This window comes from Cebus imitator, unplaced genomic scaffold (assembly GCF_001604975.1).
Source record: "Cebus imitator isolate Cc_AM_T3 unplaced genomic scaffold, Cebus_imitator-1.0 Scaffold24, whole genome shotgun sequence".
NCBI lineage: Eukaryota > Metazoa > Chordata > Mammalia > Primates > Cebidae > Cebus > Cebus imitator.
In genome coordinates, this window is record NW_016107339.1 from 11,459,663 (window position 1) to 11,473,715 (window position 14,053).

General features: G+C 41.9%; 1 protein-coding gene across 1 annotated transcript in view; it reads right to left on the reverse strand.

Moving 5' to 3' along the window:
- Window positions 1–14,053, reverse strand: part of UHRF1BP1 (UHRF1 binding protein 1) — an 85,934-nt gene that overhangs the window by 46,599 nt on the left and 25,282 nt on the right. Inside the window, exons 2-4 of the mRNA XM_017522268.2 lie at window positions 5,298–5,460; window positions 5,158–5,196; window positions 4,745–4,836 (exon numbers count right to left, since the gene is read on the reverse strand). Of these exons, the coding sequence (XP_017377757.1) occupies window positions 4,745–4,836; window positions 5,158–5,196; window positions 5,298–5,460 (294 nt within the window). The remainder of the gene's footprint in view (window positions 1–4,744; window positions 4,837–5,157; window positions 5,197–5,297; window positions 5,461–14,053) is intronic.

A 14,053-nucleotide genomic window follows, 5' to 3' on the forward strand; every position in this document is an offset into this window, starting at 1 on the left:
AAAAAAGAAGTCAGGAGACCAAGACCATCCTGGCCAACATGGTGAAACTCCGTTTCTACTAAAAACTGGGTGTGGTGGCGCACATCTGTAGTCTCAGTTACTTGGGAGGCTGAGGTAGGAGAATCGCTTGAACTCAGGAGGCGGAGGTTTCAGTGAGCCTAGATCACACCACTGCATTCCAGCCTGGACAACAAAAGTGGAAAACTTCATCTTAAAAAAAAACAACAGCATTTTGACCATACATCCCTAATGGGGTATTTCACAAGATTAAAACACACATATGAGCGGGTGTGGTGGATCACGCCTGTAATCCCAGCACTTTGGGAGGCCAAGGCAGGTGGATCATGAGGTCAGGAGATTGAGACCAGCCTGGCCAATATGGTGAAATCCCATCTGTACTAAAAATACAAAAATTAGCTGGGCATGGTGGCACATGCCGGTAATTCCAGCTACTTGGGAGGCTGCAGGAGAATAGCTTGAACCAGGGAGTCAGAGGTTGCAGTGAGCCAAGATTGTGCCACTGCACTACAGCCTGGGCGACAGAACAAGACACCATCTAAAACACATACACACCCCTACTGCATTCAGTAGTAGTGTTATTGATAGTTATAATGGTTTTGTTATTTTTTTGAAACTTGAAAAAGTAAACCATTTATGTTACTGTTGTTAGGAGCCATGATTCAGTGTATGAATTTCAAAACCACTATTAAATTCAGAAAGCTAACTCAAAATCCTCTTCTTTAATTTGAATCGAGAAATATCAGGATATTGTCATTATTCATTTTTCTTTCTTAAAAATACCTTTTTTCCTAGCATTGGACACTGAAAAGGCCTTAATGCAACGAAAACTCAATGAACACAGCTTTGCAGACAAGTCTGTAAACAGCGTTTCTCACTAAAGGAAATCAGGGCTCCTTGAAGAGACGTCTGATTTTAGGTCTAGGGTAAAGTTGTATAAAGGAATCCTCAAACATCTTATTGTATCTAAAAGCAGAAAGATTACTGGTGTCTTGTCAAAAGGACACAGGAGCTCACTTAGAAATGCTCTAAGTAGCCAAAGATGTGGAGATTCGAACATTAAGAAGAATAATGACTGCAAAGATATGACATACAAAAAGACATATAAAGAGTAAATATAGGATATAAGGCCAGGCGCAGTGGCTCACATCTGTAATCCTAACACTTTGGGAGGCCAAGACGGAAAGATCACTTGAGTGCAGGAGTTTGAGACCAGCCTGGGCAACATGGTGAGATCTATCTCTGCAAAAAATTTAAAAAGTAGCTGGGCATAGTGGCACACACCCGTAGCCCCAGCTACTGTGGAGGCTGAAGTAGGAGAATTGCTTGAGACCAGGAGTTCAAGGCTGCCATGAGCCATGACTGTACCACTGCACTCCAGCCTAGGTGACAAAGCTAAATCTTGTCTCAAAAAAAAAGAAAGTAGGATGTAAAACATGTAACATGTAAAAGCATGTAAAAAATAATGCAAAATGGCCAGGTACAGTGGCTCACTCTTATAATCCCAGCACTTTGGGAGGCTAAGGTGGCAGATCGCCTGACCTCAGACCAGCCTGGCCAACATGGTGATACCCTGTCTCTACTAAAAATACAAAAATTAGCCAGGTGTGGGGGTGTGCATGATCCCAGCTACTCAGGAGGCTGAGGCAGGAGAATCACTTGAACCCAGGAGGCGGAGGTTGCGGTGAACCGAGATCATGCCGTTGCACTCTAGCCTGGGCAACAGAGTAAGACTCTGTCCCCCCCCAAAAAAAGAATGCAGAATGTAAAAAGAATATAAATCGGTAAACCACTAAGTAAAGTCTGACAGTTTCTCAAAAAGTAAAATCCTCCCCTGAATACCATACCTAGGTATTTACCCAAGAGAAAGAAAAGCACACATAACCACACAAAAACTTGTATGCAAATGTTTACAGCAGCATTATTCATAACAGTCAAACAAGGAAAATAAAATTACCATCAACAAATGAATGGATAAACAAATCGTGGTATATCCATACACTGGAATGTTACTCAGTCCTATGGTCTGAATGCTTATGTTTCCCCAAAATTCATCATATGTTGAAACCTAATAACCCAACGTGACAGTTTTAGAGATGAAGCCTCTGGAAGATGTTTAACTCATGAGGGAAAAGTCCTCATGAATGGCATTAATGTCTTTAGAAAAGAGACCAGAGACTGGGCAAGGTGGGTCACGCCTATAATTCCAGCACTTTGGGAGGCCGAGGCAGATTGATCACCTGAGGTCAGGAGTTTGAGACCAGCCTGACTAACATGGTGAAACCCTGTCCGTACTAAATACAAAAAATTAGCCGAGCATGGTGGTGCATGCCTGTAATCCCAGCTACTCAGGAGACTGAGGCAGGAGAATTGCTTGAATCTAACAGGCAGAAGATTGCAGTGAGCAGAGATTGTGCCATTGCACTCCAGCCTAGGCGACGAGTGAAACTGTCTCAAAAAAAAGGAATGAAAAAGAGGCCAGAGAGAGACCCTTCACCCCCTTGGAAGTATTCTTACCAAGAAAACAAAAACAAACAAAATGAATCAGGGCAAGCCTTTAAATCTAACTACCAGATTAAATGAGAAACCTCTTCAATGATACCTTGATGATACAGTCAGCCAGAATACAAAACAAGGGAAATTCTTTAGAAAAGATTAACTAATTCCGGCCAGGTGCGGTGGCTCAGGCCTGTAATCCTAGCACTTTGGGAGGCCAAGACAGATGAATCACAAGGTCAGGAGTTCAAGACCAGCCTGGCCAATATGGTGAAACCCCGTCTCTACTAAAAATACAAAAACTAGCCTGGCGTGGTGGCAGGCACCTGTAATCCCAGCTAGTCAGGAGGCTGAGGGATAAGAATTGCTTGAACCCAGGAGGCAGAGGTTGCAGTAAACTGAGATTGTGCCACTGCACTCCAGCCTGGGCAACAGAGGGAGACACTGTCTCAGGAAAAAAAAAAAAAAAAAGATTATTTAATTCCTACAAAGAATAAATGGTATATTTTAAAATGTGTGTGTGGTGGAATATAATTAAAGAGCTTCAAAAGGCTTATCACCCAAATATAAAGTATGGGCTTCTTTCGATCCATATTGTTCTGTAAAAAATATATATATTTGGGCCAGTCACAGTGGCTCACATCTATAATTCCAGCTCTTTGGAAGGCCAAGGCAGGTGGATCACCTGAGATCAGGAGCTAAAAAAGCCTGGCCAACATGGCAAAATCTCATCTCTACTAAAAATACAAAAATTAGCCAGGCGTGGTGTCAGGCGCCTGTAATTCCAGCTACTTAGGAGGCAGAGGAATGAGAATCACCTGAACCCAGGAAGTGAAGGTTGCAGTGAGCCAAGATCATGCCACTGCACTCCAGCCTGAGTGACAGAGCAAGAACCTGTCTCAAAAAACAAAAAACAACTACAAAAACAAAACAGAAAAAAAAGTATATATAGAGATACATATATCTCTATATATATGAGATAATCTAGGAAAATTTATTATGAAATAGGTATTAGATGATATTAAGGAATTCTTGTTAATTCTTTTTTTTTTTTTTTTTTCCTATGGAAGAGCTTCGCTCTTGTTGCCCAGGCTGGAGTGCAATGGTGCTATCTCGGCTCACCACAACCTCCACCTCCCAGGTTCAAGCAATTCTCCTGCCTCAGCCTCCCAAATAGCTAGGATTACAGGCATGTGCCACCATGCCCAGCTAATTTTGTATTTTTAGTAGAGACGGGGTTTCGCCGTGTTGGTCAAACTGGTCTCAAACTCCCGACCTCAGGTGATCCACCTTGGCCTCCCAAAGTGCTGGGATTACAGGCATGAGCTATCATGCCTGGCTTAATTCTTTTTAATGTGATAACAATATATTTTTTTTTCCAGTCCTTGTTTGTTAAAGACATGATATGAAATTATTCGCAGGTGGTTCAGGACCAGCCTGGGCAAAATGGTGAAATAATCTCTACCAAAACTACAAAACATTAGCCAGGTGTGGTGGTGCATGTCTGTGGTCTCAGCTACTTGGGAGACTGAGCTGGGAGAACCACCTGAGCCTGGGAGGCAGAGGTTAGTGTGCCAATATCACACCACAGCACTCCAGGCTGGGTGACACAGTGAGACCCCATCTGGAAAAAAAAAAAGTATTTACAAGTGGAATCATATGGTTTCTGAGATTTGCTCTCAAATACTGCAGTGTGCACACGCACGTACATATACATACATAAAGTGGCAGGATAAAGAAAGAAAAAAGAATGATAAAGCTAGGCACGATGGTTCACATCTGTAATCCCAGGGCTTTAGGGAGGCTGAGGTGGGAGTATTGCATAAAGCCAGGAGTTCAAGACCATCTTGGGCAACATAGTGAGATCCCATCTCTACAAAAAACTAGCTAGGCATGGTGATGTGCACCTTTGGTCCCAGCTACTTGGGAGGCTGTGGTAGGAGGACTGCTTGAGCCCAGGAGGTCGAGGCTGCGGTGAGCTGTGATCACACCACTGCACTCCAGCCTGGGTGGCGAAGCAAGACCCTCTCTCAGGAAGAAAAAAAAATAAGAATGACAAAGTGTAGATAATTACTGAAGTTAGATCTTGGGTATATAGAAGTTCTTATACCATTTTCTCTACTTTAGTATATGTTTGAAAATTTCCATAATAAAAAGTTTTTATTTTTTAACTAAAAGGGAACCTGGAGTAATTAATACGTTGCAAATAACAGGGCCCAAAGAAACTAACCTCTGTCCTGAAGCAAGGGCAATAGGAGACTGTCCATTGGGGGGCCGAGGATCCTCACATGTCTTCATCTCTACCTCTACCTTATCCAGACACTGAAATAAAAGTCAATGAGAGCTAAGCATTGACACAAATACACACACAGCACAAAGCCAGCACAGACTGTGTCCTTCATCTCTGTGCTCCAGAGCCTAGTTGAGTGCTATACCCACAATGGGCGGAGGCAGACAACTGAGAAGTCCTGGGTCTGTGTCCCAGTGCTAATCCTATACCACACAGCAGCTCCAGAATAAACCCAGGCAACAGTCACACTGTCTCACTGTTCCTGAAAGGGTTAGCATATCATTTTCTCCCTCTTCTAAAAGCCAACCCTGGCCATCCCCATTTGATTACTTGCAATCAAGTAAGGCCATTACCAAGCAAATTGGGTGCGTCTTCAATTTTGTCCACTGGATCTGAAAGAGGAAAGCAAAGTCTTAGGGCTGTGGTAGCTGCCCCTCCAGAAGGCAGGCCTGCTGGCCGAAGAGAACAGCAGCATTCTGACCCTCATTCTCACCCGGATGGAAGCTCTGTTGCAGTAGACCCGAGTGATGGCTAACCAGGTGGGCAGCTCCAGTACATTCTGTAGAACCTCTTCATCCAGCTCCAGGTTGGTCAGCTGACCCTCCCCTTTCAGGGTGCTCAAGTTGATTTTGTCTGGGGAAAGATTCTTAGTAAACCTGAAAAGAGTAATGATAAGAAGTTATTATTTCCATGGGAATCTGCTAATTGGATATTACAGCCAAAACACTTCTGAATCCAGAGAAAAGAAAAAATAAAGAACATTTTTTAAGGCTAGTCAAGTGAAGCAGCGGGGGTGAAGGAACACAGAAATCTGTAACTGCTTGTGATCAATTAGTTGTAACCACCACCGCACTCAAACCAGCCGGAACAAATGCATTTAGACCACACCATCTCCACACCATGTAAAATGTTAGGAGAGACCTATCATTCTACTTATGATTGTGTCATCATCCTACTAAAGAGCCTACAAGAGGAATTCTGGGGCAACAGCTGTCGCAATGGCAATGTAGTCTTTTGCTATTTCTGAACCTCAACATAAAAACAGACAGAGGGTCAGGAGTGGTGGCTCATGCCTGTAATCTCAGCACTTTGGGAGGCTGAGGCAGGAAGATGACTTGAGCCTAGGAGATCAAGATAAGCCTGGGCAACATAGTGAGACTCCCATCCCCACCAAAAAAAAAAAATAATAAGTCAGGCATGGTAGTGCATGCCTGTAGTCCCAGCTACTCAGGAGGCTGAGGTGGGAGGATCACTTGAGCCTGCAAGGTTGAGGCTGCAGTGGGCCATGCTCATGCCACTGCACTCTAACCCGGGTGACAGAGCAAGATCCATTATCAAAAACAAACAAGCAAGCAAAAACCAGACAGAGCAACTAGGTAACAACACAGAAAGTCCATGGAAAACATTTAAAACATAACAGAAGATGAAGTATCCTCATAAATCCCCACATACAAGTGGGTAGGGAAAAAACATCAACAGCCACAAGACATAATTGCTATCCAGATGTCCAGAATAAAGGAGAGGGAACCAAAAGGGCATCTGACAACCGAGAACACAGGAACCCCAAGATAACCAACAACTATTAAGTGAAAAGCAATGGGGGCTGATTTGAGAACAGTAACTGACACTGGGAGGGGCTTTTGTCCTCTGCAAGGGATCCCTGGTGAGACCCCAAGGACCTGGAGCAGTCTAGCCCGATAAACTCATGAAACTAACCTTCCCAGGCTCCTTCCTAGGAAAGGATCCCCACACAAAAAAAGAATTTTAAAAAAGCAAGATAGGGATGACAGAAATGAAGAAAAGAGATGGTCCAGATAAAAGTAAGGGAGGGGATCAGACCTATTATCTCAAGAAGCAAGCTGTTTTATTTTTTAGCACTACTTGAAATAACAGAAGAGGGAGCTATGTGAAGTTAAGAATGTGAAACAGTAATAAGCTAATTATTAGCTTATTAAAGCAGAGTAAAATGAAATCCCAGACCCCTACACATATCTTTACTGATATGATAAAAGAACAACCAGTCACCTATAGTCTTTCCAAAGAGACTGAACTTGAATCTCATCAAGCCACTGGGTCCAGTTGCTAATTTGAAGGAAATACTGAGGATGGATGAAAACTGCTGAGCTACACTGTAAGTGTGCAATCAGCAAAATCCAGACCACAGGAAATTCCATCGGTCAAATGGTCTTGATAAAAAATTTTCACACAGGCCAGTCCTCACTATTTCTCACTGCTCCAGGACTCGCTCCTATGCTCTCGCCAGCCACTCCCTTTTCCTTTCCCTCCACACCATCTGCCATGCAAGACCGAACTGGAGATTTCTCCCTGAGGCCTTCTTCCCCTAACTGCTGCAACTCACATTAAACTCTTTTTTTTTTTTTTTATTTTTTTACACGTTGCTTGCTGGGCAATGAAAAATAGACTCTTGTTGCCGAGGACAGAGTGCAGTGGCACAATCTTGGCTCACTGCAATCTCTGCCTCCAGGATTCAAGCGAGTCTCCTGTCTCAGCCTCCCAAGTAGCTGGGATTACAGGCACCCACCACCATGCCCAGCTAATTTTTTGTGTGTTTTTAGTAGAGACGGGGTTTCACCATGTTGGCCAGGCTGGTCTGGAACTCTTGACCTTAAATGATCCACCAGCCTCAGCCTCCCAAAGTGCTGGGATTACAGGTGTGAGCCACCGTGCCTGCCACATTAAACTCTTCTATTCTCCACTCCTGGAATCTGTTCTCTAATTCTCAAATGCATAATATAAGCACCCCTGCTCAATTAGACTAAGCTCTTCAAGGTAAGGGGCTTAATGTTGGCCATTTTTCCTAATCCAAATGGTGACCCAACAGAATGCTGGCCTATATATATTTTAGCTAACTGCCCTGCAGGCTAACTACTCATCTTTTTGGGTGGACCAATTTAAGGCCAGTTCCTCATAGCATAACCCTCTCTCCTGTAAGACAATTAATCCAGATTAATCTCACTCCTGTAATACATTGTTGCTGCCTCTCATAGTCACTATTTTCCACCCCAGTAATGAATTTTATTTTGGCCACCAACCTTAATTATACTTAGCCTTTACATATATTAGATGCTAACAGTTTACATTAGAGTTTTATATCTATATATTTACCAACTTTTTTCACTGTATGTATCTTTTCCTTTTACTAAACTGTTTTAGTGTTTTTGCTTTTTCTTGGACCATAAAATCATGACGTGCAAAAGTTTATCTTTGCAATTTTTTTCTAAAGTACTAAGAAAATATTGAAATATGAAAATATGAAAATATGAAAAGTTCTTTAACAATTTTTAAATGATAGTAAAAATCATTTTTAGAAGTTCATGAACATACATAACAATATTGTATGATATTAAAGGATACATAGGAATGCACTGGCATGATGACAAATTTAGGAAAGTGTTTACCCGTAGGGTGAGAGGATGGGTCTACAGGAAGCTTCAACTATATGAATAATGCTTATTTCTCAAGTTGAGAGGTGACTGTATGGCTTTTCTTTATGTTACTCCATACCTTTTGTGGGGCAAATGTTTTATAACACGTTTTTCTAAGATTTCTATCAATTATCTGTTTACATACTTAGTGTTGGGAGTGCTATTCTTCCATGGATCTTTTTCTCTTTTTTTTTTCTGATACCTCTGTCATCCAGGCTGGAGTGCAGTGGCACCATCATAGCTCACTGCAGCCTCAACCTCATGGGCTCAGGTGATCCTCCCACCTCAACCTCCCTAGCAGCTGGTACTACAGGCACACACCACTATGCTTGGCTAATTTTTATACTCTTTGTAGAGACGGGGTTTCACCATGTTGCTCAGGCTGGTCTCAAATTCCTGGACATAAGCGATCCACCTGCCTTGGCCTCCCAATGTGCTGGCATTACAGATGTGAGTCACCAAGCCTGGCCCAATGGGTCTCTCTTAATCCTACATGTCTTGCTGGGCCTCTCAAGAATCCGTGGTCCTAACCACTTCTTACTCAGGCCTCTTCTCAGGACTGTGTTTGCAGAGAACAGCTTTCAATAAGGAAATTATTTCTCCCATTAGGACAAAGAACAGGCCTGCTTACCATTTACTACAAAAGCAAGGGCTCAGTGTTTTATTCCTATAACACATACGCAGGCATCCATCTGGGCCCATTCATGTCACTCCCACAGTACGCTGGGGGCAAGGAAAATTGATGTAAACATTATATTTATTATGCTGCTTGCTGGGCCATGAAAAACAGGCTGTGAGTAATAAAGTCCTTTGTCTCTGATCCAGAAGTCTTGTGTGTTCTGCCAGCATCCATGAAATAATAGGAGTTAATAATTAGCTTCTAAGGGTAAAATAAAATCGCAGGCCCTTACATATAATTTTACTGATTTTAATTCACTTTAAAAAATTTAATCTACATTTACTGAGTGTTAACTAACATTTATCTCTGAACCAAAAAGATAAGTTTTCAATAAATGGCTCTTTTCCTCTGAAAACTAACTTGCCACAGAGGGAAGGTGATTCTTTCTCTTCGGAAAGAAATGGCTTTTCAGTCCTTTTCCTAAACAAATGGCCATCTACAAGAAATAGGACTAGGGTACAAAGGAGAAAAAAGCCCATCTAAATACTTCCTCATAAGACAACAATAAAAGGAAGTAAAGGAAGATAGTGCATGCCCCTAAGAACTCTGAGGAGACAGTCCTGAGAGAAGGGAAAGTAGAAAACAGAACTCCACATTATTTATAATCACTAGGCACAGACAGGCTTTCTTTTTCAAGTCTCTTACGTATTTAAATAAAATATAATTATTTCCTTCTACTGTCCTAGTAACGCTTTCTCTAAACTTAAGTGATCAGGGAAGCCATATCGACTCAGAAATTGGGGTAGTGCATACTTCAGAAGTACTACTAGTCTAAGAAAGACAAGAATGAGTTTTGAAGACTACATAACATGTCTCCTGCTCTCCAACTGCACTGATTCTACTAAGATGTTACCTTTCTACCCCAGCTGAGAATTCTTGTAGAAGTGAGCCACTGTCAGGGATGGGAGTAAGGCTCTGCCCCTGATAGGCAGGATTAAGGAGAAAAGGCTGAGAACCACTAAGATAAACTGCTCTTTTGTTTGATAAAAAGCCACTTTTATTTCATTTTATTTTTTAAGACAGTCTTACTCTGTCATCCAAGCTGGAATGCAGTGGCGTGATCATGGCTCACTGCAGCCTCAACCTCTGGGGGCTCAAGTGATCCTCCCACCTCCGCCTCCAGAGTAGCTAGAACCACAGGTGCATGTCACTATACTCAGCTAATTAAAATATTTTTTTTTGTAGAGATGGGATCTCCCTATGTTACCCAGGCTGGTCTGGAACTTCTTGGCTCAAGCAATCCTCCCACCTCAGCCTCCCAAAGTGTTGGGATTACAGGTGTGAGCCACTGTGCCCAGCCACTTTTAAAGAAAAGAAAGTGATATGGACCTTTTCAAACTGATGACTTCTCTGAAAAGAGAGAAACATACTTCAGATAAAATAAAACACACATACAGTCAAGAATAAGTTACACTGTTAGCTAGCACTGACATTCTCAGTGATTATACTAAATAAATGCTAAGTATCTAATTTCTATGTTGTGTTCTTTGCAAAATCGAACTCTATTTACAGTTCCATATAAATAAATGTATTTTTCAAGCCTTAACAAAAAAAAAAAAAAAGGCATATTAGATTGTATTACGTTTCATCCAAACCTTGCCAGTTTTTAGGGCAATGTGTCTCAAACTATGGTCCTCTGATCACAAGGATCTTAATTACTTTGGTATGCTTATTTTAAAATGCAAGCCAGGCTCACACCTGTAATCCCAGCACTTTGGGAAGCCATGGCAGACAGATCGCTTGAGGCCAGGAGTTTGAGACCAGCCTGGCCAACATGGTAAAACCCCATCTCTACTAAAAAATCACAAATAAAATTAGCTAGGCCATGGTGGGGCACGCTTGTAATCCCAGCTACTTGGGAGGCTAAGGAATGAGAATCGCTTGAACCCAGAGACAGAAGCTGCAGTGAGCTGAGTCTGCACCACTGTACTATAGCCTGGGCAACAGGGCAAGACTCTGTCTTAAAACGAACAAACAAATAATAAAATAATAATAATTGTATATTTTTTTGCCCTATAGGCTGGACCAGATCAATATCCTTTTGTCAGCTAAAAGAAAATTTCTGCACTCCAGCCTGGGTAACGAGTGAAACTCCATCTCAAAAAAAAAAAGAAAAATTTCTTTTGTAAAATATAATTTGGCCAGGCGCGGTGGCTCACGCCTATAATCCCAGTACTTGTGGGTGGATCATCTGAGGTAAGGAGTTCAAGACCAGACTGGCCAACATGGAGAAACCCCATATGTACTAAAAATACAAAAATTAGCCAGGTGTGGTGATGCATGCCTATAATCCCAGCTACTAGGGAGGCTGAGGCAGGTAGGAAAATCACTTGAACCCAGAAGGTAGAGGTTGCAGTGAGCTGAGACTGCGCCACTGCAATCCAGCCTGAGCAACAGAGCAAGACTCTGTCAAAAAAATTTAAAAAAACACACACACCATAATTTATTTTGTACATCACAAATGGGAAAAAGCATTATTCTCTGGCCTGGACCAGCAAAACCAAACTACTAATGATAATGACATTTTACTTTGCATCTGGAACTGAACGAAGGTTCTTAATAACATCTCAATTTATCTTTGCAATATCCCACATGAGGGATGCATTATTATCCCCACTGCTCAGAGGAAGAGCATGAGGTTCAGATATGAAGCAGTTTGCCCCTGATGGCAGAGCAAGAAGAGCCAGTATGAACCCAGGTGTGCTCACTGGTTTTTTTTTCTAATATTTTAATATTATGAAGTTCCCCCAAAACACACCTGGCACAGAATAAATTTATAAGGTGTCTCAGAAGTGGTTGGAGGACATTCTTTCCCTTTTTATAATTTACCATGGACTGCTTAACCTGTGTAAGAGGAATACATCCAAACTTTTTGGGTAATTGGTTAATAGTGTAATTCCATCAGAAACCTTTCTGCACCCCAGTCTCTACCAACACGCTGACAAGAGATCACAGAGCATACTGCACCATAAGGTCTAAGATTAACAATACAAGCAAGCAATCACCAAAAGCTGAACACTACACAACCAAGAGTTCTTCAAGCCCTTGAAGGGCTGCGGTTCTCCTGTGACTAATAATGATAAAACATACATATGCTTTTTCACTTATCAGTTTACTTCTAGGATTCAACGAAAAAAGCATACTCAAGCCTCTCAAAAAAGGCAGTAAGAATTCTTTAACTGATTTTGCCTGCATTTTAGAGCACTAATAAAGAATAGGTTTTAAAAAATAAAAGATACCTGGGCACGGTGGCTCACGCCTGTTAATCCCAGCACTTTGGGAGGTCAAGGCAGGTGGATTGCTTGAGCCTAGGAGTTTGAGACCAGCCTCGGCAACATAGTGAAACCTCATCTCTACTAAAAATACAAAAATTAGTTGGGCATGGTGGCACACACCTGTAATCTCAGCTACTTGGAAGGCTGAGGCACAAGAATCACTTGAACCCCGGAGGCAGAGGTTGCAGTGAGCCAAGATCGTCCCACTGCACCCACTGCACTCCAGCGTGGGTGACATAGTGAGACTCTGTCTCAAAAAATAAAAATAAAAGATGTTCCATGAGCCCCGATATTATTGGGGAGGTTTGCTTTGTCAAGGAAACCACAGCTCTGAGAGGAGGCCCAAGTTTCAGCTCTCTCATCATCTTTCAGTTTCAGAGAGGGAGCAATAGCTCAAATGCTCTGCCTATAATGGAGTACAACTGGGTTAAACTGCAGCAATGTGATGATAAAACCAACTATTCCAAGTCATCTTCAATATGCAGTCTAAAATTCCCAAACTGCAATTGGATACTGAATTCTTGAGAAGAATTATGTTATACACTTCTCTTTTTATACCCCACAGTCCCCGGCACAAACTTATTCAGCATTTGTGTTCCTAATTAAGGATAATATCATTCAGAGTCCAGGGGCAGCTAAAAAGACTAATGGCAGGCTGCTATTTATTCCACTTCAAGTATGTGGGAAAACATTTTCTGGCCATCTGTTACTGTTACAGAGTGTAAAAAGCTAAGATGAAATAGATTGGAGAAACAGATTTTGATCAAGTTTCATTTCTGCCAGAGGATTGCAATCTGCCAAAGAGACGACAGGGAAAGGCTCTCAGACATTGTGAAAATGTACCACAATGTTGGGAAGTGAAAATTCTTAGATTTGCAGATTCTCAGAATTTCAGAGCGAGGAGGAATCTTAAATAATTGTTTAGTCCAAATCTATATTTGCCAATGAGGAAACAAATGGCCAAAAAGTTTAATGACTTGCCCAAGACTCACAGCTAGCCAGTGGTAAAGCTGGAACTAAGTAAATAACAGAAATGGGACTTAACCCTGTGCTCATTCAACTCTCACAATACCCTGCCCTCTGTAATTCAGCATCTTGATTGCTAATAACAGGGTCAATAAGTTGCAAGAGTCAATCTGCTTCAGCTCCCATAAAAATTGAACCCTCCTAGAAGAAATAATAAAGTCCACAAATACACTTTGCTTCCTTCACCATTTTTTCCATTGAGGAGGTGATCACAGCCAGGGCCTTAGCTTCTAAGCTTCCTACCCAAATCTACAGCAAAATATTTCACTGCCAAGCCACACCACAGGCTTCTCTTTAAACAAAGATATAACACAACACTGAAGCAGTTGGTTTAGATAGTAAGATTCTCTCCATCATCCCAACAAAACACATCAATCACTAATATAGCTAATGCTATTTCATCCCAGATAATCTGACAGAATAAGCCATTCAATCTTAGAGGTTTGCCCTAATAGCTTTTACTCTCAAAACTTGTTCGGTGACCAGGTGCAGTGGCTCACACCTGTAGTCCCAGCACTTTGGAAATGCTTGAAGCCAACAGTTCAAGACTAGCATGGGCAACAAAGCGAGACCCTCTCTCTACAAAAAAAATTTAAAATTAGCTGGGTGCAGTGGCTTATGCCTGTAGTCCCAGCTACTCAAGAACTGAGGTGGGAGGATCCCTTGATCCCTTGAGGGTACAGTGAGCTATGATGATGCTACTGTACTCCAGCCTGGGCAACAGAGTGAGACCCTGTCTCTAAAGAAAACTGCATGACATTATTACATGCCTTTCTTAGGAGAAAGTTCTTTTTTTTATAAATTTCTGTCTGTTGTTTACAAT